This window comes from Trichomonas vaginalis, chromosome II, assembly GCF_026262505.1.
Source record: "Trichomonas vaginalis G3 chromosome II, whole genome shotgun sequence".
NCBI lineage: Eukaryota > Parabasalia > Trichomonadida > Trichomonadidae > Trichomonas > Trichomonas vaginalis.
The window spans coordinates 22,734,368-22,759,744 of record NC_067204.1 but is presented as its reverse complement, the minus strand read 5'-3'; the positions used below and the strand labels follow the sequence as shown (position 1 = coordinate 22,759,744).

General features: G+C 34.3%; 12 protein-coding genes and 6 pseudogenes across 18 annotated transcripts, besides 1 other annotated feature; 13 read left to right on the top strand and 5 right to left on the bottom strand.

Moving 5' to 3' along the window:
- Positions 1-115: 115 nt before the first annotated feature.
- TVAGG3_0592660 (regulation of parkin-mediated stimulation of mitophagy in response to mitochondrial depolarization) lies at positions 116-8,735 on the top strand (the record flags this gene model as incomplete). The annotated part of the gene is made up of 1 exon (XM_001314153.2): positions 135-8,480. The coding sequence occupies one exon, from the start codon at positions 135-137 to the stop codon at positions 8,478-8,480; it is 8,346 nt and encodes a 2,781-aa protein (XP_001314165.1).
- A 66-nt stretch (positions 8,736-8,801) lies between these two features.
- Positions 8,802-9,179, top strand: TVAGG3_0592650 (Ankyrin repeat family; the record flags this gene model as incomplete). The annotated part of the gene is made up of 1 exon (XM_001314154.1): positions 8,802-9,179. The coding sequence occupies one exon, from the start codon at positions 8,802-8,804 to the stop codon at positions 9,177-9,179; it is 378 nt and encodes a 125-aa protein (XP_001314166.1).
- Positions 9,180-9,274: 95 nt separating this feature from the next.
- On the top strand, positions 9,275-9,541 carry TVAGG3_0592640 (spectrin binding; the record flags this gene model as incomplete). The annotated part of the gene is made up of 1 exon (XM_001314155.1): positions 9,275-9,541. One exon carries the CDS (start codon positions 9,275-9,277, stop codon positions 9,539-9,541), a length of 267 nt encoding a protein of 88 aa, XP_001314167.1.
- Positions 9,542-9,958: 417 nt separating this feature from the next.
- On the bottom strand, positions 9,959-10,534 carry TVAGG3_0592630 (uncharacterized protein; the record flags this gene model as incomplete). Its single annotated transcript, XM_001314156.1, has 1 exon — positions 9,959-10,534. The coding sequence occupies one exon, from the start codon at positions 10,532-10,534 to the stop codon at positions 9,959-9,961; it is 576 nt and encodes a 191-aa protein (XP_001314168.1).
- Positions 10,535-10,833: 299 nt separating this feature from the next.
- Positions 10,834-25,377: part of a mobile genetic element that runs on past the window's edge.
- Positions 10,938-11,826, bottom strand: TVAGG3_0592620 (annotated as a pseudogene). The gene has a single exon. A coding segment is annotated over exon 1 (889 nt).
- TVAGG3_0592610 (protein of unknown function, DUF4106 family) lies at positions 12,289-13,153 on the top strand (the record flags this gene model as incomplete). The annotated part of the gene is made up of 1 exon (XM_001314158.2): positions 12,289-13,153. A coding segment is annotated over one exon (865 nt), but the record flags the coding sequence as incomplete, so codon positions are not given.
- On the top strand, positions 14,238-15,014 carry TVAGG3_0592600 (annotated as a pseudogene). The gene has a single exon. A coding segment is annotated over exon 1 (777 nt).
- On the top strand, positions 15,646-16,772 carry TVAGG3_0592590 (annotated as a pseudogene). The gene has a single exon. A coding segment is annotated over exon 1 (1,127 nt).
- On the top strand, positions 17,234-17,770 carry TVAGG3_0592580 (protein of unknown function, DUF4106 family; the record flags this gene model as incomplete). Its single annotated transcript, XM_051239551.1, has 1 exon — positions 17,234-17,770. One exon carries the CDS (start codon positions 17,234-17,236, stop codon positions 17,768-17,770), a length of 537 nt encoding a protein of 178 aa, XP_051097375.1.
- On the top strand, positions 18,189-18,814 carry TVAGG3_0592570 (annotated as a pseudogene). Its single transcript has one exon. A coding segment is annotated over exon 1 (626 nt).
- Positions 20,112-20,524, top strand: TVAGG3_0592560 (annotated as a pseudogene). The gene has a single exon. A coding segment is annotated over exon 1 (413 nt).
- Positions 20,541-21,003, bottom strand: TVAGG3_0592550 (annotated as a pseudogene). The gene has a single exon. A coding segment is annotated over exon 1 (463 nt).
- Positions 21,466-21,915, top strand: TVAGG3_0592540 (protein of unknown function, DUF4106 family; the record flags this gene model as incomplete). Its single annotated transcript, XM_051239550.1, has 1 exon — positions 21,466-21,915. The coding sequence occupies one exon, from the start codon at positions 21,466-21,468 to the stop codon at positions 21,913-21,915; it is 450 nt and encodes a 149-aa protein (XP_051097374.1).
- TVAGG3_0592530 (KilA, N-terminal/APSES-type HTH, DNA-binding family) lies at positions 21,936-22,756 on the bottom strand (the record flags this gene model as incomplete). The annotated part of the gene is made up of 1 exon (XM_051239549.1): positions 21,936-22,756. A coding segment is annotated over one exon (821 nt), but the record flags the coding sequence as incomplete, so codon positions are not given.
- Positions 23,426-23,626, top strand: TVAGG3_0592520 (uncharacterized protein; the record flags this gene model as incomplete). The annotated part of the gene is made up of 1 exon (XM_051239548.1): positions 23,426-23,626. The coding sequence occupies one exon, from the start codon at positions 23,426-23,428 to the stop codon at positions 23,624-23,626; it is 201 nt and encodes a 66-aa protein (XP_051097372.1).
- Positions 23,655-24,218, bottom strand: TVAGG3_0592510 (uncharacterized protein; the record flags this gene model as incomplete). The annotated part of the gene is made up of 1 exon (XM_051239547.1): positions 23,655-24,218. The coding sequence occupies one exon, from the start codon at positions 24,216-24,218 to the stop codon at positions 23,655-23,657; it is 564 nt and encodes a 187-aa protein (XP_051097371.1).
- On the top strand, positions 24,488-24,877 carry TVAGG3_0592500 (uncharacterized protein; the record flags this gene model as incomplete). The annotated part of the gene is made up of 1 exon (XM_051239546.1): positions 24,488-24,877. The coding sequence occupies one exon, from the start codon at positions 24,488-24,490 to the stop codon at positions 24,875-24,877; it is 390 nt and encodes a 129-aa protein (XP_051097370.1).
- TVAGG3_0592490 (uncharacterized protein) lies at positions 24,904-25,057 on the top strand (the record flags this gene model as incomplete). Its single annotated transcript, XM_051239545.1, has 1 exon — positions 24,904-25,057. A coding segment is annotated over one exon (154 nt), but the record flags the coding sequence as incomplete, so codon positions are not given.

Genomic DNA, 25,377 nt, shown 5'->3' with positions numbered 1-25,377 from the left:
ACATCATATTTTAAGCTAATTTACGTTCCACGAATTTTACATCTATTCAATAAATAAAATAGCTCTATTCAATTTTTTAGAAATTTTTTGAATGACGAATCATTTCAAATAAAAAAAGTCACCATAATTTTTATATGAATCGGATTGTTGCTAACGTTATATCTTATTTTCTTGGAGAGTACATTGAAGACATTGATAAGAGCAAGATCAGTGTCAGTCTCTGGAACAAAAATGCTGTTCTCCAGGATACATTAATCAAAAAGAATGCGTTAATGCGTCATCAAGTTCCATTTGAGATCACAAGTGGCGTTATTGGAATGCTTGATCTACAAATAGAGAAACTTGTTAAGTCTTTGCCGATGAATATGAATTTAACTGATATTTATATTTTAGGTAAAGTCAGATCAGACATTTCGATAGCGAAAGAAGCATTAGAAGCTAATACTGAAAAGTCTGAGCTTGCGCAATTATGCGTACAAACAGGGGTTTCAACAGAAGAAGTAATTAGTTCTTCTGTTGCTGCAATTCTCGAACAATTTAGGGCACAAATCAAAAATATTCATGTCAGAATTGAATATGACATGGGTGACCATATCGTTGCCGCTGGAATTACAATACCTTTAATTGAAGTTTTAACCTCAGACAATACAACAAAGGATATTCTTTACAAGAAATTGATTATTCACGATTTATCTATCTACATGGATCCTAATGCCAAGCCTTTGGAATTACTTCCTGAAAATAAGACAAGAGCTGAACGAGTTGCTCATTTTAAAGGACAAATGCTTCAATCTATGGAAGGACATCAATGCTTACTCCATAAATTTACATTCGAAGGCTATCTTCAACACGCAATGAGCCCATCAGTTTCAATTCAGAACCAAATTACAATTAATACTCCTAAAATCAACGTTATTCTCAACGAATTACAATACCATAGCATTTTGCTCTTTACAAAGCAATTTATTGACTTCCAAAGATTATTGTATTATTCTCCTCTTGGAAGGCCAATTCATGTACTGTCAGCTAGTGAGGCAACACCAGCAGTTTCTCGTCAATGGTGGGACTATTCTTATCAATGCGCCAAAAAGAAAATTCATCCTTTCTCATTTAAACGAGACAGAGCATTATTGTTCTTAAAGAACAGAAAGAAGATGTGCAACCCATTGATGGATTACATCAAGGCCCAAAGCAAAGACCAATTCGCAAAAGATATCCAAAGATACGAATCTGAATATGGCTCTCAAGTATTAATAGCATTTATGAACTACGCCCAACGCCAGCTCATCATTAATAGCAAACCTGCTTCAATCGGAATCAGCCAACAAGATATCCTTAAAATGGTCGAAGCAAAACGTCAACAATACAGCACTCAGAGCCTCACGTTCAACTCAACTATTGAAGATTTCACGTTTAATTTGATAAATAAAGAGAATAATCAGCTAATGCAAGTAAATTTAGTTAAAATGAACGCTGCTGTTAATTTGACGGGCTCCACAATAACGTCAATGTTCAAGATGAAGAAAATGACCATTGATTCCGATCACAACATCAAGATATTCAAGTTGAAACCATCAAATTTGGAACAATGCATCAGTGGTAACTTAGTTTTAGACAATTTCAACAAGAAATTCACTTTGAATGGCATTGTTACATCACCAATTATTTACGCAGATATTCCTTATATCATGAGATTGAGTAATTTCTTTGCAAACAGGAATTTGAAGGCAATTACCAATATAAGACACGACTTGAATCCAAAACAAGCTCTTAAACAAATCAAAAGACAAATTACTGAGCTTGAATTCGCAAGTTACATTGATGAAAAGAAAGAATTCAAAATTGATTTGCACATGGATACACCAACAGTCATAATCCCTGCTGAAGAACAAATAACTATTGACACAGGTTCTATTGATATTGTTACTGGTCCATTTATTAAACCAGAAAGAAAGAATATTATTTCATTATACGATAAATTCCTTATTTCTCTCAAAAACTTCACTGTTAAGATGGGAGATGAGTTTATTGTTGAACCTGCATCAATGCATATTGATTTAGACAATTTATTCGTTCCATTGAAAACAATTGTCAACCAAAACATCAAAATCAACATGCAACAGATCATGGTTAAACTCAGGAAGAAACAATACAACAATATTCTTAAATTTGTTGACCAAATGTCGAATCTTATGAAAGATGATTCAGAAGAAGAAGAAATCAAAGAAGAAAAAGAACAAAAACCAATTACAGATGCTATTGCAACATTCCAGAAACAAGCACAAGCTTTCTCTCAAGACATTTACCTTGTTTTGTCTTCAATGTTCGAAGCTTTTAATTTACAATTGATTTCTGATACAGGAAAAGTAGAAAACAACTTTTCTATTAACAATCTTTCATGCGGACTTCAAATTAAAGATGGTGTTTTAGATCTTGATGTAATTTTGAAGTCATTATTATGCATGGAAGGTGTTTCAAGACCATTTTGTTCTTTCGGTTCAAAAGAAGAAAAAGCCGTGAGTACGAAAGTCGCAATTCATGAGAATATCACTGAATTAACAGTAGATGTGTTTAGGCCATTTGTTTTGTTCGACTTGAGTTGGGTTAATTCAATAATGAAGTTCTTTGTCGATGAAGAACCTTCAATTGAAATAATCAAAGAAAAAGTGGCAGAAATGAATCAAAATCAAAAAGTGACAGAAGTTGCAGAAATCAAAATGGTTGATTCTATTTTGAAAGCGAAAGTTAACGTGATTAGTCCGAATATCCAGATACATTTACCAATGGTCGAAGAAGACAAATATTTCAACGTGGAATTCGGAATTTCAAAGATCGAATTAGATGCTGTAAATCAAGGTAAAAATGCAACAGTTTTACTTGGATTTGACAATTTCTTTACAGCATTTAATGACAGGAAATTGATCAAAGATATCACAGGAATTGTCAATATATCTGTAAAGGATCAATTGACAACAATCAAAGGAAATCTTCCTTCTGTAAAGGTCGAACTTTTGAAAGAAGATTTCAACAATTTGATGGAAATCATTACTTTCACAACAGCTTACGCCAATTTATTTGTCGACACAAATCCAAGTAAAATCAATGAAGATGTCAAACAAGAAATGAAGAAAATGGATAAAAGCGAAATGTTCATTGACTTTGGATTACCAGGAATAGACATCACATTCTTAGAAGAAGGAGAAGTGATGTTCGCAATCATTTCTAATGAAATATCTTTCAACATGAGAAATGATGACATTTCTGTTGTTTTAAACAATCTGTTGATGAATGACAAACAAAAAGTGACTGTTGGAAAGTTAAATCAACTTAAATTTGAGGATAACACAATTTACATCTTGGGAGAAACTCATTTCGATTTGAGCAACAGTGGGTTTGGTTATTTGTTGCCGATTTTCGTTAAAGATCCTGTCCATTTCTTGAAATCTCCGCAACAAAAAGAAAAAACTCCTCAAAAAGTGACAGAAGTTTCCAATGAAAATTCAACACCAATTAAACTTGTAACAGATAAGATAACTATTACAGGATATCAGAAAGAAGAAAAAGTTTTCGATGTCCTTGTTCCTAAAATCAATGGTTTAATTGGTGATGAAATTAAATTCGATGTTGAAAGTGCCAAAATTACAAATAAAGATTTTGGTGATTTCTTGTTAATTCAAGATCCAATACAATTCTCGATGAAAGGGAATGTTTTGAATTTCAACATCGACAAGGTTTTCGTTTTATTGCAATACAACTTCTTCATGTCCAAGTTCGTGAAGACAATTACAGATTTATTGGGAGGAAATCCTGAAGAACCAGCTGTTTTCACGATGTTTAGATACAACGCGAAGATTTTTGAAATACAGTTGAAATTGCTCGGGAAAGATAATTTCTCTGTAAACAACATCGCGTTTAATATCAATGACATTAATGTTGCTACAGAAGAAAACTGTGAAAACATCAATGTTTCTGTCGCAAATGTTGAATCAAACTTTTTGAAAGTTGCTGATTTTGGTATTAAATTGAGATTTTTGACAGAAAATATGCCGCCAAAAGTTTCTAAATGGTATCCAGCGAACCTAAGAAAGAAATATACAAAACCAGATACAAAATACGTTGTCGGTTATGACATTCAACTGAAAGTACCAAATGTAAACTACAAATTTGACATTTTATCAACAAATTCTCTTTGTTCTGTTATTGTTTCATTCCTTCCAACAGAAATCATACACGAAGTCTGGGAATCGAAGCTTATTGTTGGCGTGCAGTTAGATCAAACATCAGTTGAAATTGATGACCAGAAAATCTTAATGAACAAGTTCAATTTCACAATTTCTGAAAAACAGAAAATGTCAATTGACCAAATTATTTTTGACAAATTAATTGTCAGCGGATTTGACCTCATTTTATCACCATTGTTGATCCAAATCAACTTGAATTCATTGGAAGGAGTTTGCGATATTGATAAAATCTTAGGAGTTGCAACCAAATTCATGAATTCTGCTTTCCTTTCAACGAATTTCTCTACTGTTGAAGATCCTGATGAAGAAAAAGTGACACAATCATTAGCCTTGAATTTGTTATCATCTAATTTATTAGTTAAGGTGTTAAATGACCAAGATAAGTATTTATTCTTGAATTCCAAACTCGTTTTCAACCAAACAGAAAGTGGAATGAACGTAATTTGCGATAAATTATTTATTGGTTCTCAAAATGGATTAAATTCACAATCAAAGATCTTCATAATCCAAAATTGGAACTTGGGATTCCAAATGTCATTTGATACTTTATCTGTTTACACATCAGATACAAACATCAAATTATCAATCGACCAAATTGCAGCTCTTTACATTTTATCTGACAAAATTAGTCAAATTTCAAGTTCTGACACTTTACAAATGTCAGATAAATTATCAAGTAAAGAAGAGGAAGAAAACGAAAAGAAGAGGAGTTTGAAGTATATGAAATTCAGTCTTCCAGACTTTACTTTACAATTGAATTACCAATCATCACAAGATCCTACAAATGATATTCCTTTCATGTTTTTGAAAGTTGGAGGAACAACTTTCGAACTCGATCAAGATTACAGAGAACCAACGAATTTGGTTATTCCTATCCAAAGATTCGACTTATTCAACATGAAATCACAACAATGGGACATTTTGTGCAACCCATTCGATATCATCTTGAATTTGATGAACAAGGAAAACAACTTTGAAATGCAAATGTCAATAAATGACAACATTGATTTACATGTTGATAAAACAATGATCAAATTGTTCTCACAGTATTTAAGCGATATCCAAGAAAGATTTGATAAGAGTGATATCTCTTCTGACATGGAGAAAGGAATCATCATAAAGAACATGACGAATTACAATCTTTCTGTCAACTTTGAATCAATTTCTCAACAAATTAAACCAGAAACAGAATTTGTTTTGTCAAATGCAAATAACTTATCAAAAGTTCGTTATAAAATTGACAAATTTGATTCACAAATGTCATTAACTGATTTGGTTTACAGCAGATTAGTTCTTCCAACTGTTCTTTGTTTCAATGAATCATCGACAAAACACAAATGCATTGTTTTCAGTTCACTTCTTGTTTTCGACAACAAAACAATGTATAATTTACCATTGGCAGCTGATAAAAAGATGATAAAGACATTGGAACCAAATACACAGTATCCATTATCATCATTAATTCCTATTAACTCTACTTTCTACATCGAGAATTCTTCTTTCGAGTTGTCTGATTTGAGAAGAAAGAGTATGACATTAACTGTTGGAAAAGGAGTGAATCAGACCTCAATATTAGTTAAACATGAAGTTGTTCATGTTAACAGAATTGTTTTCCACAACACAGGAAAGTTCATTAACTACACACCATTTGATTGTGATGTTGTTATTGAAAATCATAAATTAGGAACTGTTAAAAAGAACGATCAAATCCCATTGAATTTGAATTCAACAAAAGTCACAATTTTAGTTGTTCTCCATTCGAATGTTGTTGCTACATTAAACGAGAAGATTACGATTAGAACTAACAATGATAAGACATATTTAGTTCCATCAAAAGAGAACAATTTACACATCAGAGTTACACATAATTCCATTGGACAAACAATATTTAATTTGTTCATTCCTGTCATATTAAGGAACTTGACAAAGACAACATTCTTTGTCAAGACAAGAGATTTCGATAACTTAACAGTTTGGGAAGGAAAAGATATTTATTTGTCAGATAAAAGTGTCACAGAATCAGAAAATTCATCAATTCTTTTGAGCCCTTATTTATCAAGAGAAAAAGAAATGACACCAATAGAAGCAACATATTCTGTTGCTCCTTCGAGATACTACTTGTCATATTCCGACAAATTGTATTGCCCTCTCATTTATTCCGTTTCTATTTTGAATGAATTCACAAAATTGGCAGTTTTCAAATCAAAATATGTTATTCAGAATGAGTTAGATTATGAATTCAGTTTGAGACCGAAAGAAGTTGTTAAACCATTCCCTGTTTATAAAGGAGAAACTTGCCAGTTACCTTTCTGCGATGAATCAAATGAATTCATCTTCGACAGAGAAAAAACAAAAGGAATTGTTTTGAATTTCGAATTGCCAACAAATGTCACTTTTATAACTGATGATGGCTTTGTTCAAATGATTGTTTCTATCAAGGATGGAACGAACTTTGTTAAGTTCAAGAAACCAGAAGGAAAACAACAAGTTACAGTTAGAAATCTGACAAATAAAGTTGTCAAATTATGTCAACAAAACTTTGAATTTTCACAACAGATTGAACCATTCACGAAATCATTCTTTGCATATAATCAACCATTCAGAAACACAAAGATCATGATATTGATTGACCAGAAACTCTGTGAAATCGATGAGAACAACGTAACAACAATAAACGATGTTCACATTGTTGTTACAAAGAATATGAAGTATTTAACAATCAATATCTCTTATGCAGCAATGAAACTGAAGAAACTTCCAACATTCTATTTCGGTTTCGAATTGAAATGTCTGCAAATCGGATTGATTTCCGATTATAGAGAACTTTTCTTGCTCTCATTAAATAACACGAAATTCGACATCGTGTCATCAAAGCAGAATTTGATTGCACGTTGTAAAGTCGGCAATTTACTCCTTGATGATTTGCATCCATTAGCTGTTTTCGAAACAGTTTTGTCATCAGAGAATTTCCTTGATTTTGATATGATGATTATGTATGAGAATTCATCGATGACAATCAGCGAAGTTAACATCAAATTCGCACCAATCAATTTGTATTTAGATAACAATTGTTTATGTGATTTAGTTGCACTAATAATGAATGATTTTGTTCCTAAAAACGAAGAAGAAAATGATCCAAAGAATGACGAGAAACCAAGTGAAGTTACAAATATCATGACTGTTGAGAAGTTCAGATGCAGTGCAATCACTGTTAACTTGCAGCACGAAAGCCAGACACAGAGACCAACAATGTTCAAGTGTCCTTTCTCTCAAATGACGATGATTCCTTCAATTTCAGATGCACATATTTCATTGGACGCTTTGTCAGTAAATGATTTAGTTCTTACAGGAGATGCGGTCATGTCAACAATTGTCAATCCTTTGAAGAACCAAGCTTTCATTCTCGCATTAAAGTTATTACTTGGTATCGATATTTTCTTGAATGTTGGTGCCATTTCTGATTCATTTGTTAAAACAGTAACAAAAGGAAATCCAGCGTTTTTGATTGGCGGAACACTTAGAATTGGCGAGAGCGCAATAAACACAGTTGGCTCTATCTTGAGAACATTCACAGCAGAGTCAGCAATCAAAGGAACGAAGACACAAAAAGTTGGCCTCAATGCAAGTGCTTCCAAGACATTTGTTAATGGAATGGAAGCTCTCGGAAGTGGTTTGATTGATGGTATTGCAGGAATTGTTGTAGATCCAATCAGAGGTGCAAAGAAGGGCGGCGCAGGAGGCTTCTTCAAGGGTGTTGCAACAGGAATCACAGGTATTGTTGCTAGACCAGTTTTAGGTGTCGCTGATGCTGGTGCCGGAATCATTGGCGCTGCAAGAAAAGCGATTTCGGATGATACAGTTATATTAAGAAGACAAAGACTTGCTCGAGCTATTCTTCATCGTTCTATCACTCCTTTCGATAAAAAACTTAGCGAAGTTCAGTTCCTTGCTCAGACACATAACCCAGGAAATGATACTCACACAGACCAGGCAGAATTCATTGTAGATGCCAAATACAAGAGAGAATCATGTTATGTTGTATTAGGACGAAATTCCATTTTCATTGTTGCTGATAAAAACATTTCCAGATGTATCGATTACAGCGAAATTAAGAACGTCGAATTCACCGGAAACACTGTTAATTTGAAATGCTTCTACAACGCTGATTTCACTATTATCGATACAACTGATTATGAATTGATCAAACAATATCTCATAACGAAGATCAATGCTTACTAAAATACTATTATTTATTTTAATAAAATTAGATTTTTTTTATTTATTAATAATGATATCAGACTTGATTAATATTATTTTGTAATTACGCAGTAATTCATGTAAATTGTTGTAAAGATCCTAAAGAAATAAGTAATTCTTCATTTAATAATAAAGTATTACACCTGATGAGAAATGCTCTTCATTACTTAATTATCAATCATAGAATTATAGTGAGAAAAAGGGAGCTGATATAAATAGATTGTTATCTAAACAATTGTAATCTAAATACAAATACTTTGCGATTATCTTATTTCAAATGGAGCTGATATAAATTGATTAGATATGAATGCACTTGTAGCTTTTCATTATGCAGTAGATTTTGGTAACAAGGAAATGGTGGAATATTTTATTTTGCATTGTGAAAACATCAATATTAAAGGCCATGGAGGAGATACACCTCTTAATTGTGCGATTGAACATGGAAATATAGAAATTGTAGATCTTCTTATTTCAAACAATGCAGATATTAATTTAAAGAATTATAATGGATGGGGACCTCTTTATACTGCGGCAATCTTTAATCATAAAACTATATTTTATTTAAAAGATAATCTTTTATATAGTCCTCTTATTCGAGCAGCAATAAATAACAGTAAAGAAACACTAAAAGTTCTTATTTCACATGGTGCAAATATTAACCATAGAGATAATATAATATGACTGCTCTACATCATGCGGCGGACAAAAATATTAAAGAAATTGCGGATATCCTAATTTTGAACGGCGCTGATATTAATGCAAAAGACAAATACGGAATGACAGCTCTTCATATGGCTGCAGACAGTAATAGCAAAGAAACTGCAGAGTTACTTATTTCCCGGGGTGCAAATATCGATATAAAAGATAATGCATTCAAAACTGCTCTTCATTATGCAATGGAAAAAGATCATCAAAACATAATAGATTTAATTAATTCTCAAATTCAACGAGTAAATTCAAATACAAAAGACAATTTTGATAAAAATCAATTACCAAATAAAAAACACCATCATAAACACAAGAAAAGGTGCAATATATCCTAAAAAATTGCATAAATTCAACGATTAACATATAACTGCTTCTATTATTTAATAAACAGATAAAATATATATATACAGTTATTCATATCGAGAAAATGTCTATTTCATATGATGCAATGAGAATAAAAAAAAACACTTCTACTAGTTAGTGATATTAAATATATATATTAATAGATGCTTTCTACTTTTCTTGATTATTTATCAGCCAGAAAAAAGTATCTCAACTATTCTAAATTTCGTGATCCCAAGGCAATATCATATTGAATATTTGTTCATTTATATATGCCATATTATAAGGAATCAAAAATAAAATAACAATTATAAAATCCGCAAAAAGGAAAAAATTTACTGTTTAGTTTGAAAGACTTGCCTTTTATTTAAAGCAAGACATTCAAATGTGTTAACTTCAAAGTCCTCGCCTTAAATCATTGGTGGCCTGAGCATTGGGTCTCTTCTTGGCCAATATATTGGAGAGTTCTGAAGTTTCCTTTCACAAATTGGTTTTAGTTTCATCCATCTATGGTTGGCTTCCTGAAAATATAGTGGTGGATGAATAGGGATTGGTCTAAATGGGAAATTTTCTTCTTGAACTATGTTCTTTTGATATGTTGGATACAATCTATATGGAATGTAGTTCTCTTCTTGAGCTTTGTTCTTTTGATATGTTGGATACAATCTATATGGAATGTAGTTCTCTTCTTGAGCTTTGTTCTTTTGATATGTTGGATACAATCTATATGGAATGTAGTTCTCTTCTTGAGCTTTGTTCTTTTGATATGTTGGATACAATCTATATGGAATGTAGTTCTCTTCTTGAGCTTTGTTCTTTTGATATGTTGGATACAATCTATATGGAATGTAGTTCTCTTCCTGGAAATATGGTGGTGGATGCATTGGAATTGGCCTGAATGAGTTTTCTGCATAGTCATCATAATAAGGTGAAACAATCGACCCTACAATCCTGGAAATGCCTAGACTTGAGAAGACAAAAAACATAATGATTGGCTTTTCAATATGAATTCAAAATTTTGAATTAATTTTAGCAAATATAATATTATTCTTACTAAGAATTAAAAATATAGGACTTATAGATACAATCATTTTAGATTGTCAAATGACATTGCCGTTGTCATTTGACATATCATTAATTTGACAGTTTTTTTATTGATAAAGTATGCAAATCTGGATGTTGATAGCGAGTTATTCATTTTGGCAATTTTTGAGAATCTTTTGAATTTTGGGGATTTATAAAGTAAAGTTGACTTAAATAGGATACTACATATGTTGGTAGCAGGAAAAAAAAAAAAAAAAAAAAAAAAGGAAGTGGGGCTTCCAGGCACTTCGTGCCCTCTAGCCCCGAAGATGTTTAGTATAAATGAAGTTTTTATTCGGAAAATTGTTAGTCTTCTGGTGTGAATTCGGAGGACTCTTCTTGGATAGAGTTTTGTATTTCCTCCTCCTCTTCTTCTTCCTCCATTGCTTCTGGGAAGAAGCCTTCTTCTGGGTCGAAAACATTATATAATGTGTAATTGAATGACACATTATATCTTTCTTTGAGTTCGCTCCTGACAAAGAACTTAGTTCCAGGAATACAGAAGACTTCTGTGCGTTGGAAAAGCTGATGTCCTGGAACGAATTTGGCAATTAGAGACTTCTTTTTTCCGAATTGTTCAGGAGTTTCCATGACGACAGTACAACATCTCCATCTGCGAGGTCTTGTTGTTGTTCGGAAAGGTAAAGAGCAATGATATGAATGGTTGCTGCGTTGAATTCGAGAAAGTCGAATTCAAATTGTGTTGTCGTATAACATTCAAACCATTTTGTACAGTTGTCTCCGAACTCGTCAACGTATTCATCTTCGTCATATCCGTAACTAAAGACTTGGAATTCAGCAATTCTCTTGTCGAATGACCGTTGCATGTAACGAGGAAGATTTTGACGAACTTGTATAAAGTTCTCAACATTATAAGTTAGTTATAAATGTTGGAAAAATACTGAACTAAGACATCGCTAAGCTCAATTGGATTTGGAATTTCTTAGTAAGTTCAATTGAACTAGTAATTGCTTTGTTCAGAACTTCACAGAACTGAGTATTGTATGTAGCGTCTGGTTGTGTGTTTTCTTCGGCTTCTTTGAGATATTTAGAGCAAATTTGTTGAAGAATTTCTCTTAATTCGTTGTTAGATTTTTTTGGTGGTTATTCTAACCGCTGTGCCGGTTCTTGGAGGTTGTGGGGCTTTGGCTTTGGTTAGCGGTTGAGAATTGTGGTTAACAGCGTTGGCTTCCATTAGACAAAAATAAACTGTTTTTTCAAATAAGAGTCTGAGATGAACCGTTTTCGTCAACGGAGACCCCCTCTATTTTTTAATTTTATTTAATAGTTACCGTTGGCAAACCGTTCCATCTCAAATATTGAATGAACTATAAACGTTTTTTGTTTTCTATATATACTTTTTTGTCCAACGGTAAAACTTTTTACACAACGGTTTTTGAGAGTCGTCGCTGTTGACTTTTTTGTAGAGCACTCAAAATAGTATAACTTTGTCCGGACAAGTAAGGGTCTATCGTCGCTACAGGAAAAGTTACAGGCGTTCCAAGGAAGTATACTTTGAGAAGCCTTTTCTCCTTATAGAATGAGATAGGACGGTTATTTTACAAAACTGACAACACTTTGACCGAGTAGTTTTTTGTGCTGAACAAAAAGTGTCATATAAACATCTGTCAAAAACCGCTTTTTAACTTCACTTAAAATGCCACGTAAGCTACGTAAGAATATACGTAAGAGGAAGAGAGCATTGAAACAAGATGTTATAAATTTGAAAAACCATACTACTCAATATAAAGTACTGAAAGATGAAGAAATAAAACAAAAAGCCCTGAAGACATATATGGATAGCGATGAGTATAAAAAAGAAGTTGAAGCAAATGTAAAGGCAGAAAAACTTTTACAGTTGCAAAACCAAACCGTACAGTATGAAAACTTAGCACAAGAAAGTAAAAATAACGACGCAGCCATGCAAAAGGCAATGAAAAGCTCAGAATATATAAAAGCTAATAATGACTGGTTAGATGCCCAAGCCAACGCTAAAGCAGCCCAACTTATAGGGTCAATAAGGACAAAAATACAAGCGGATGAAGACAGTTCAAATGAAGCTTTAATGAATGCTGACTTTAAGAACGCCTTCGAAGCTCTTCATAGTAAGGTGAAACTAGTGAACGACTTCTCATCTGGAAAGAAACTGAAGTCTGAAGGTTTCGACAACGAGTTAAGAGAAGTAGCACAAAATATGACGAAAATAACAGATGCAGCAACGAGACAGGCAGTTCAAAGTGCCTATGACGCCGTTAGAGCAACTGTTGTGGAAAGTCAAGAAAAAGAGTTACAACAGACCAAAACAGACCTAGTAAATGCTTTCTTAAAAACGAAAAGTCAGGTAGGACATTATGCTGCAGATGGAACATATGTGCCAGCTGGTGGAACTTATATACCAGCTGGTGGAACTTATATACTAGCTAGTGGAACTTATATACCACCAAACCCTCCAAGAGAAGCACCTGCACCAGGACTACCTAAAACATTTACATCGTCACATGAACACAGACACAGGCATGCACCAAAACCAACACAACAACCAACACAACAACCAACAGTTCAAAACACTGCACCACAACCAACAGTTCAAAACACTGCACCACAACCAACAGTTCAAAACACTGCACCACAACCAACAGTTCAAAACACTGCACAGCAACAACCACAAACAGAGCAAGGACATAAAAGAAGTAGAGAACAAGGAAACCAAGAATTCTTAAAAATGCTTAAGGAAAATTATGGTTACCCAGATACTCTTGACTTTAGTGACAGATATAAAGAAGCTATTAGAAAGTTCAAGGAAGGAAATACTGACCCGAACCTATTTAGCTTTATGGTTCAGCACCAAATGGGATATAATTTCAAACCTGGAAAATACAAGCTCGCTAAGGGATATGATTTAATAGCATATCATCCAAATGACATGACTGAATTTACTCCGAGATATTTGGTGTCAGAGATAAATGATAATTCAACTATCTTCATGAAACGCGTAAAAAATAGAGACGGAACGAAAGAAGAAAGGGTTATGAATGCGGATGGCTTAAATAGGGAACTTGTTAAAAACGGTCTCGGAATATATGAAATGCCAGCAGATGAGGTACAAGAAACTCCACAGGAAGAAGTTCAGATACAACCAGACATGGAAGAAATAGTTCAGCAACAACAGCTAGAAGAGCCAGAAGGAAACGAACAAGTCCCTCCTTTGGAAACTAACTTCACAGAACTAGATGAAGATTTGGAACAGCCGAAAAATCTTGACCCTCAACAAGTGTATGCGGAGAATATGGAATCTTTCCAAGAGTCTAAGAAAAATTCGGCTGACATAGTAGAAGAATATCGAAAAATGTTCGCCGACATACAAAAGACTCCAACATCAGATGAAAATATCAGCATAGAATGGAAGAACTGAAAGAAAGTGTACGCAAATACAACAATCCTTTTTACTTACGAGCATATAACGTTCAATCTTTGGATGAACTCGGTGAAAATAAAAGGTTAAATTTCAACAAAACATATAGAAATGAAACATTGTTTAAAGTTCATTCAGAACCTAGCCAATATGGAAACAAACCTACTTTTGTTTCTGCAGACTATGGAACTACAATGAGATGGGGTCATAAAGCTAATCCGGATAGGTGGTTCATAAACTTACAACCACAATTCCAAGAAGTTGTAGACGCAATGGAAGTGAATGGTGAACCAGATGTAGCTGGTATTTTCAGCGCGGCTTTAATGCCATTGAAAGATATGAAAGATGCAGATATTTTGGACCAGTATGAAATGAACATGGCTGATGGAAATATAACACCTGACGTTCTAAAACATTTATCTCAAAGAACTACACAGAACCATAGAGATGGTATATTTGGTGAAGAGTTTAGAAAGAAAGTTAGGGAGAGAGAAGGAAGAGAACCTATTGTACATGACCTTGCAAACGAAAGTTTGCAAAATGTCATAAAAACTTACTTTGCAGACAATGAACGAGAAGGGATGAATATTTAAGAAAACTCAAATGGACAGTACCAAATGAAATGTTAGTATTGAAAAACATGTTCCTTGACAAAATAAAACCAACTACAGAAATAAATGACGCAAGACTGAAACATTGGGTAAAAGCTTTCCCATTCACAAAAGATATTATTGGTAACATGGAAAGAAAACCAGAATGGCTACAAAAACATATATTTGGAAACGAGCTTATTCCATATGGACAAGCTCTGTTTGAAGAGCTTGAACCGGAAACTCAGGAAAGAGTCATGCAAACAATACGCGAAGACTCAAATACAAACTATGACAAAATCTTTCTAGGATATAGGTTACCTGAGATGGGCGACCAGAGCCCAAAGGCAAAAAGGACATGGGAAATTTACAACATACTAGGTGAACATGAGGCAAAGATGCAACAACTTGAAGCAGAGGGCAAGTTACCAAAAGCGACACCAAAGAAGAAGAGTAGAACAAAGTGAAAGTAGTGAAGAAGTAACTTCATCTAGTGAAAGTAGTGGCAATGAAGGAAAAAGAAGAGTTAAAAACTCAGTCAGGAAGAAAGTAAAGCTTGGTACGAGTGGGTTCTATTATGATATATAAATCCAACTATTCTATATTTTTACCCATATGAAATGTACGCCGCTCAGAATATAACGCCAACAGTTTTGGATGCCATGAACGGAAATGTTTCCGAATGGTATAACGAATGCGACAATGCCATTAGAAGGTCAGAAATAGTTCCTGGAACTTACGAATATACAACTGCTGTTTCTTATGGAAACGTAGGTGAGTTTGGAGAAGGTTCTTCAACAACAGTAGATATTGCTTGCGACAGGTTTCATATTATTTCTATTGACAACTCATTCTTATACGTGGAACAAGACATTGAAATAAAACCTTCTGCCAAGTTGTCTGACAAGAAAGGTTGCAATGGAATTTTCTATGTCGGATACCAATATGCTCCAGAAGTTTTCATGGGATATAAGATATATTCTAACTCTGACTTAGTTCAAACAGTAACATGGGCAAACTATGAATGGTTCGCTTTGAGAAACTCAGTACAACCACAAGCTAGAGAACAAACAGACCAGTATGCAAATATTGAGAAAATAAGAAGACTTGACCCTAACGTTCCAGGAGTTTATGTTAACCTTTCTGGTTCAGATGGAACTGCTGCCACTAAAGTAAAACTGAAACTTAGAGTTCCTTTGTCATCTTTCCTCATCTTCAGGTTTTTAAGATACTTGCCAAACTGGGCAGGAAAAATTTCTATCGAACTTACTCCAAGCAAAAATAACTTAGTCATTGCACCAACACAAGACCCATTCAGCATTACTGTAGCTGGAACTGGTGGAGCCAAGTTCTGTGACTTTTGCAAAGACAAAGTTGACTTAGACTTTGGTTTCTCAAACTTCAACAATGAAGTAAACTATTATTTCAATGCTGCTGGAACTGCTTGGGACCCAGTTAAGTTCACATGCGAAAAATTTGAATGCAAGAGAATAGAAAGCAGACTTGCAGTCTATATGTTGGACCCAGATATTTCAAATGCTTTAGCTGCCAAATATATTGCAGTTCCACTTATGTTCCCTATACACCAAATATCTGTCAAAGACTTTGCAGGTGAAGTTGGAAACCAAAGTGCTGACCCAGGTGCAAGAACAGATATTGCTTTAACAACTGCAATGAAACATGCAGATACTATGTTTGTACTGTTCAGACGAACTATAAATGACTATTCTTGTTTCTACAACCCCGGTATTAAATATCATATAAACATAGATGGCAAATATTATCCAAGAGAAGAATATTCTACAGTTGAGGATATGAGGTCATACAACTTGACATTAGATGCTATGAACTTTAACAACAACTTCACAACAACCATTAACCCTGAAATGCAAAGTTCTATTATGCCATATGTGAAAGTATGGACTCATACAGGAGGTCAAAAAACTCAATATACAAATGGAGACCGTTCAAACTTTTGGCTTGGCATTCCATTTGCTGACTCAGAAGACTTTATGGGTGGTATTTCAACTGTTGGTACTGTACAAATACAATATACTGGTGACAGAGACGGTCCAGATGAACTGAGAGCAAAGAAGTTTACAAAACCAATAGCACTTTTCACGGAAGATGCTCTTTTGAAGATTCGTTCGATGAAACCTGCTGGGGCTCCTCAGATTGGCATAACGACAGCTTCCATCGAGCAGATTTTGGCAGCAGGTCAGTAAGTTGTTCTTGAACTGACTTCTCTCCGTCAAATATTGACAGTACGCCAGTTTTGACATAATATTGTAAGATAAACTTACCTTTAGAAATATCTGTAAGTTTTGTTGTTATATTTTTGTCAACGTCAAGAACTTTCACCATTCAGTTATACCAACTTTCTTTGCTTTATGAAAATATTTTGGTTCAGCAAAGACTGCTATTCTATAACATTTACCATTGTTTGTATAAAGAACTATTCTGTCAATGTATTTGTATTGTTTGTGTGTGTAAACTTTGTTCTGCTTCAATTCGAAGAGATACTCGAATACGTCCATCTTTTTATTCTAAGTAAAATGTCATTTCCGAAAAATAGAAGCGTGAGTGTTTCAAAAGGTTTAATGGCGGTGGCAGATGTGAAGTTAAATTCACCAACTCAAACAAACAGTCAAAGTGTTGTTGTCAATGTCAAAGACAGAGATGTTGAAGTGGGGAAACCATACGAAGACGAAGATGGTATAACAATTGTTCCTGTAAAAGAACAACCAACATATCCTGAAGTTAGCAGAGACTTAAGTTCTGTTGCAGATATTCGAAACGACTACCAACAACTGAAAGACAAACTTCAAACTCAGGAGAAGATTTGTCAAGCTTTAAGTATAATGTTAAACTTGGTCGAACACAACCCTGTAAAAGTGAACTCATATGTCATTGCACCTCATGAAGTTTTGAAAGAACTATTGAAACTTTTGACAGAGGCAGACGATATAAACATCAAAGAAATAGAACCCGACATTAGTTGCTGTGGTGTTTCATATAATGTCATTGACAAGATATACGTTATGAAAGGAGGTGAAACGTTGAACTTAAAGTATAGTTTCCCAGACGTCATAAAAATATTTGACGACCACAACATTTCATTAAAATTTATTTGCTAAGTAAAAATGTCAAAACTTCTTGAAAGATGTTTGAAGAAAAATAATATAGACTTTATTTCATGTAAAGGACTTTACACACTTTTGAACGATATGAAAGACCCTGTTTTGTTTGTTCGTGTAGACAAAGGAAAGTTCTATGTCTTTACAAAATATTTGAACTTCTTAGACAGAGAACTTCAAGAAACGCCATGTGAAAGTTTAGATGAAGTTCTTCTCCACTTTCAGAAAAACTTTTAAATATATATAAATGGCAGAAGATATAATGGTTTATACTATTACGACTAAAAACCCTGAGTCATATAATTCTATAACAACAAACTTACAAAGTCCTCAAGGACGGTATTGTAAACTAACTTAAACACAATGACGACTAAAGCCTGTTTTGCTCTTTTGACACCAGAAGACTTTATTGTTGTGAATGGTAAAAAATACTCCTTTGAAGATACTTACTCAGATATACCACCAACAGGTTTTGTTGACTTATTTAATACTTTAAGTACGGGTGTAACATGTGCTGCAACTAGAGCAGGTTTCATTATGTTTGGATGTCCGACTGAGTTTACTATAAACAATATGAGCTATAATACAAAACTTATTTCTGGTTTTTACTACCAACAGTTTCCTATAACAGGAAAAGGTGTCATACAAGGAATGTCTATTCCATTGACATTAAGCACACCAATCTTATATATTGTTTCAAACTTAGGTTCAAAGTGTTATTCGAATGTCGACAGAAACTATTATGACCAAAAGATACTTATGCGTATAAACAATACTTTCTCTGCTGGTTTGCCTATTGTTCATTCGAATGCAGAATTTTCAACCTTAGTGAACTCAAACACTTTGGCAAGTATAACGTTGACATTAGTTGACGCAAACTTTGTTCCTGTAAAACTTTTATGTCCTATGTATTTGTCAATGACGGCAGAAAGTTTCGAATTGGAAGATGCAACTGGTGAAAGTATTGTATTACAAGAACAACTTCAACAACAAATAGCTCAAGAACAACAAATGCAACAAATGCAACAACAAAGTCAAGAATAAAAAAAATATTTTTTTATTTTTATAAAAATGTACAGAATAGATGTTTCAGATTTTTATGACTTCCAAGCATTCAGAAATATGTGTCCATTTCGAGACTATAACAAAGCAGTCGAGAATTTGAAACGTTTAGTCATTTATGTCGACTCTGCCCCAGAATGTTATGTCATGAAAGAATGGGATGTTGTCTTTAACAAACCAAGAGCAACAATAGTTTCAGAACAAGAATGTAGACAGAAACTTAAGAAAATAAAAGTCGTACAAGTTGGCATGAAGATGTTAGATGCTTGGGATATCTTATTGTCAAAGTTAGAAGATTTTTCAGTTCGAGGTATAAAGTTTATACACCTTCTCCAAACTTCTATTCTATCTTCACTGGATATAAATACGAACAAGTAGAATGGAAAGAAAATATTATAGAAGCTTGGTTAGACCATGTCAAAGAAATTATATGCAATGGAAACGAAAAGGTTTATGAGTATATCTTATGTTGGTTTGCAAACATCTTACAACATCCAAGTGCTAAAAATGAAACTGCTCTCATTATAATTGGAAAACAAGGAACTGGTAAGAACACATTCTTTACAGATATTTTGTGCAAACTGTTAGAGGGCTATTCGAACCCGAATATGACAAACTTAGAAAACATCTGTGGCAAGTTTAACTCCTCAATAGAGAATATGAAACTTATAGTTTGCAATGAACTTCAAAGTATAGATACAACAAAAGTTTTGAACTCAGATGCTTTGAAGAGTCTTATAACAGACAAAGTTGGAGTTGTTGAAAGAAAATATAAAGACCAAAGAGTTTGTGAAAATGTTGCAAACTTCATTATGGTTTCAAACAATGCTGTTCCGATGAAGTTAGAAAGTTCTGACAGAAGATATGTAGTTGTCAGAACGTCAGATTCTCATATGCAAGATACAGAATATTTTGACGACTTAGCAGAAACTTTGACATCTGACTTTTACAACCACTTGTTCTCATATTTTATGACATTAGATATTTCTAAGTTCAATCCAAGACAAATTCCACATACCGAAGAGAGACAAACATTGTTAGAAGCAAACAAGAGTGTATATGAACTGTTCATAGATGAAACTGACTTTGAGTGTTTAGATGAAAGGTCATTGTACGATTCGTATAAACAATATTGTCAAGAATATGGTTATATGACAGCGTCTAAACGAACATTCTTGGCAAATGTCAAAAGTCTTTTAGACGTACAGAATGGTGTATATACAAAGAAAAATTTTTCTGAGTAAATTTAAAAAAAATATTTTTTTATCCGATAGAAAAGATGGCAAAATTCATCTCAGTAAATAAGTACATGTCAGACTTAAAGAAAGTAGCCCATTCACATATTTGAATGTTTACTTCTACCATTTTGAAAAGTCTTCATTCAGCAAAGTTTGGAACATCGAACCAGTTAAGTTTGCTATTGTTAAAAATGGTGCGAAATTTGAAGACTTAGACATAGAAGGTTTGTTAGCAGTCAAAGAAAATTTTGACAGAAGGTTCTCAAACCTTAAAGAAGGCAAAGCATACAAACTTGTTATACCTTATGAACCAAAGAAAGCAGACGACTATGAATATTATGAGTCTAAGATAGTTGAAGTTCAAGGTAAATTGGGTAAAAAGATTTTAGAGTCTAAGCCAGTGTTTGCTCCTAAAGAGGAAGAGAACATTGACATTGACCCAGAAATGTTCTAAAAATAAAATTTTATTTTTACATGTCAAATTTCTTTTTCTCTGGAACTGGTTCAGGTTCTTTCTTCTCTTCTTCTTTTTTCTCTTTCTTTTCTTTCTTTCTCTTTTCTCTTCTTCTTCTTCTGGTGGAGTTATGTCAAATTTGGCGCAACCATATTTATGTAAAAGTTCTTTGTCCTTTAATAGCTCATCTATTCTGTTTTCTATTTCATCTTCAAGAACAGCGCATGTGTCTTCTTTGCATTCTAAGAAGTTTTGTTGGACTTCATCTCTCCAAGAGGCGTCATCTCTGTCAACAAGTCTGTCATTGACAAATTTTAAGACTTCTCTGCTAATGTTTTATGGTTCTTGTCATATTCCCAGAAACAGAACTTTAGAACAAATTCACCTTTCTTGTTTACACTATGTAAGATTTTATGGTCGACAGATGTTTTGCTGTCGAAAAGCTTGTCTCGAATATAGATAGCGAAATCGCTAGACATTTTCTAAAAGATAAAAATTTTAATTTTTCTAAAAATATGTTAGAAAAAAAGTTTGCTGACATTGACAAGAAATTTGAGAATGTTTTAAACAAGAACAAGAGGAAGTTAGAAAATGCTCAGATAAAGCCTATACATGACAAGTTCTTATTTGCTCAGAATGGTATAACAGGTCTAATTGCACCACCTGGGTCGGGTAAGACTTTCACTTATCTTAAAATGGCTGCACAACAACAAGAACTAGATGAGAAGAACCCATTCTATGAGTTAGTTGTTATTTGTAGTACTTCTGGTCAATTTGACCAAACCGTCAATTCGTTCAAAGATATTATAAAGAAGTCTAAGTTAGTATGTATAAAGGATACTGAGTTGTTAGATTGGATAAAGAAGTACCAAAGAAGAGTTTTGAAGTATAATGCTATAAATGAGTATATAAATTCTAAGTTTAAAGACCCAAATGAGGAAATGCAGAGAATATTAGAGAAGAAACACTTCAGAAACAAACAGAAAGAGATAGAATACATTTCGAAGAAATTGCAATCTTACGATTGGAAGACTTACCCTCATAGGTGTCTTCTTATCTTAGATGACTTTGCTTCTCATCCTTTGTTAAAGAATAGAGAACAAGATATGTGTCGAATTCTTAAGAAGCTCAGACACTTTAACATCTCAGTTGTCATTTGTGTACAGACAGCAAAGAGTTTAAGTAAGGATGTAAAGAGAATACTTACTGACATTGTACTTTTCCCCGGATTGTCCGAAGACGATTTCATGGAACTTATGAAAGAGTCCATGGCAGGTAAGTTTGACAGACATGAACTATGGGAGAAGTACAAAGTCATACAAGACCCTCATACTTCTTTCAGAATTCATATCTACGCGAACAAAGTTCAAATTGTAAAAAGTCAAGCTTGAAAAATAAATGGTTCATTTACTCTACTTGTTTGAAGTTGTCAAAATACTCTGTTATTTTTTCCTTTAACAATGGCAAATCTTCTTTGAATGTAAGAATTGTACAACCTTTCATATCATAGTGTGTTTGAGGTAACGTATCTTGAACTATTTGTTTCACATCTTCATTCGGTGTCATTGAAATCGGTAAGTTTTCACGATAGAACCAGTTTCTGTCAGATTTGTAAATCTTAGCAAGGTCGTAAAAGCTTTTGTTGTTTCTTCTGACTAAATGCAACATAACCATATCTTTATCTTCTTCATTTTCCATCTCTTCAGTATAAATCATATACTTATAGTTCTTTTCCTTTCCTTTTGGTACCGAACGTGGTATTCTTTTCTGAATGCTTTTGTCTTTTGCTTCAATGACTTCATCTTTTGCATGAAGTTTCTTTTCCATCTCTTCACGTTCTTGTCTGTGAAGTTCGTCAAGAAGTCTGTAAATATACCAAGCATAACGAGGTGAAGCCCACATTGCTACGGCATTTACAAGAAGTCTATGTACATAATATCCTCTTAAATTTATTGGCAAATTTTTACGATTTTCATGTGTTTTATGCAAGGCCGAGAATTCTCGGTCTAGAGAAATTTCACTCAAAAGTTCTTGTGTGCTTCGGTTTTTGAACCAATCGTCTGCGTGTTTGGTATCTGGAGCAAAACATGCAGTCAAAATACTTTGCATTTGGTACATATCGTCTTTGACCGAACGAATTAGACGCAATTGTTTGTTAAACTGTATGTACTCGTATTCTTCATTTATAGCTTCATGGACTATAACTGTTGTTGTGTTCTCGGTTGTTGACATATCTGTCTTTATATTCCGGATAAAAAAATAAAAAAAATAAAAATAACTTTATTTTTTATTTCGGGAAAATTCATGAAAATTCAAGAGGGTAGAAATGAGGGTAGAAATGAGGTTAGATCTAACCTTCTACCCTAAATTATATTTTTACTGAATTCAGCAACAAAATTCAAATTGTAAAAAGTCAAGCTTGAAAAATCTAAGTGTTTAGTCTTAGTAAGATGGTAGCTTCTTAAAGCAAATACCATTGCTGAGTTTTATGTACGTGAAGAGAAGTACAATGAATTCAATTACGAGTACAATTGCAATGACAACTAAGGCAACTATTTTTGTCTTTTGCCAGCAAGGGTACTTCTTCTCTTCCAATGGTTCGGCAGAACTATACTCACTCATGAGAAATGCCAAAACGGTTTAATAGAAAAAGTGTCATTTTTTCATGTCCGAAGACTCGAAGGTGCAACACTTCCAAAATACCGACGAACTCAGAAGAGCAGCATGGCAGTATCTTCTTGACAACTTCTTTGAGTTCTCCAGGTACACCTTGGAAAATGCTGAAGAACTCCGACACAGAGAATTTGGAGAAATTGCACTCCAATACTACCTTGACAAACAAAGGGTAAACAAAGGGTAAAATAAGACTAAAAACTTAACGTTTAAAAAGTGACATTTTTAATGAGCTCCGAGTCACCGAGAAAACTTGGTCAGATGTTAGCAGCTTACTTCCCTGAGGAGGATGGAAGCGTTACATACGTAAGGTTCAAAAACAACGAACCTGGAATTGCGTACAAAATTCGCAATTACATGACCATGGAAGAGTACGAAAGGTTCCTACAAGAGAAACCAGCTCTAAACAACTCAGAAAAGAAAGAATAAAAAGTTTAACTCGTAATTGTTTATTTTTTTACTTGTATGGGCAAGCTGCAAGAATGAAGTCGACTATCTCAGTCTTTGTCTTGACCAGTTGGACGGCTCTTGCGAGTACGTCTGTTTTGCGGTCTCCAGCTGGTGTCTGACCTTCGTAATTGCGCATGTTCTTGAGAGCTCCAACTGTAAATGATTGTAGGATGAAGAGTCTCTCAGACTGCTTGAGGTAGTCTTCACGGTCACGAACCGAATCTGTGGTACGAGTCGAATCGGTCGATTTGAGGGAAGAGACTGAAAGCCTGTCGTCTTCCATAGGGGCTGTGGCATACTCTTTGCGTAAACGGTTCAGACCTTCTTCGAACTCTTGGTCTCTCTTGGATTGAGATTGGAATTGTGGGGCAGGGTTTTGCATAAACATCCAAGGGTTGGGGAAGTAAGGCATAGGCTGAGGAGGGTAGTTCGGGAAGCCTTGTGGTGGGTAGTAACCTTGAGGTGGAAATTGGTAGTAAATCGGAGGTACTTGCTGGAACTGAGGTGCAGGGGCTGGTGCTTTAGGTTCCTCTGGTTTGGGAATGGACTCGGTTGGTGGGACGTCGGACATTCGTTTGTGTCCTGTGGGATGGAAAATATTTTTCTGTCGGAAGAAAAAACTTTTTCTGTCGGAAGAAAAAACTTTTTCTGTCGGAAGAAAAAACTTTTTCTGTCGGAAGGAAAAACTTTTTCTGAAGTTCGACCAAAAAGTTCTCAATTTTCGAAAATTTGAATGGTTTACGGACGGACAACTGGAAGAGTTCTTCCTGTCGTCGGGAAAATTTTTTCCCTTTGTCCGGAAAATTTTTTCAAGTTGTCGGGAAAATATTTTCCTGTCGGATGGAAGGACTCGGAATACCAGAAGGATTTGACGAGGCAATTTACCTTATAGAGATAAATGAAGTTGTTAAGCAGTACTTGCGCAGGGTAATGAAGCCCAAGGTCAAGTTCACCGCTATTTCTGGAAGGGCTGCCTTGAATCTCGAGACTTCGACTGGAATTCCAATTCAAATACCAGAAAAAACTCCTTTCGACGACATAAAGGACGCCAAAAGAGAAACTCTTGTTAAGTTCCTAAACAAACGTCCTTGGATAAAAATACCAAACAAGGAGAACCCCCTACCCCATATGAAATTGGCAATTCAGTCTCTCCTTCACTTCTCGGGTCAGCCGTTCTACATAACCTGTGAAGGCGACATCCAACCAGTTCAGTCAACCTTAACGTTTTGAGTAAAAACATTTTTTTTATTTTTTGAATGAAGCAAGTTAAATTCGTCCCACACCAATCTCAATGGACCGATGAAGAGTTTCAAGCCATGGTTGAAGGCGTTGAGAACGACATAGACGGCGAACTTGAAGGAGCTCAAACCACAATTGCAACCAAAATTGCAGAGGTCAAGGAACAGATAGCTCCACTTAAAGCTACCAAAGCTACTCTTGACCTCATGGATAGTTACCGTTTAGATGTCAAGAGTGGAATAAGACAATTAAAATTAAAACTTCTAAACTACGAAGCTATACTCCAAAAGTTAGCAGAAATGAGAAGACTTTACCAGAGCTACTTACATGTAAGGGACTTACCTTCAAGCAGTCCGACCAAAGATGAATTTTTGACATTGTCCCAATTTTGTCCGAAAGTCAGCTCAGATGTTTCGAACTGCTCCCAACATATCCGAATATGAACGTTTGCCTGAACTCTTCCGCAATCTCAAAAAACGTTTTTTGGTTCT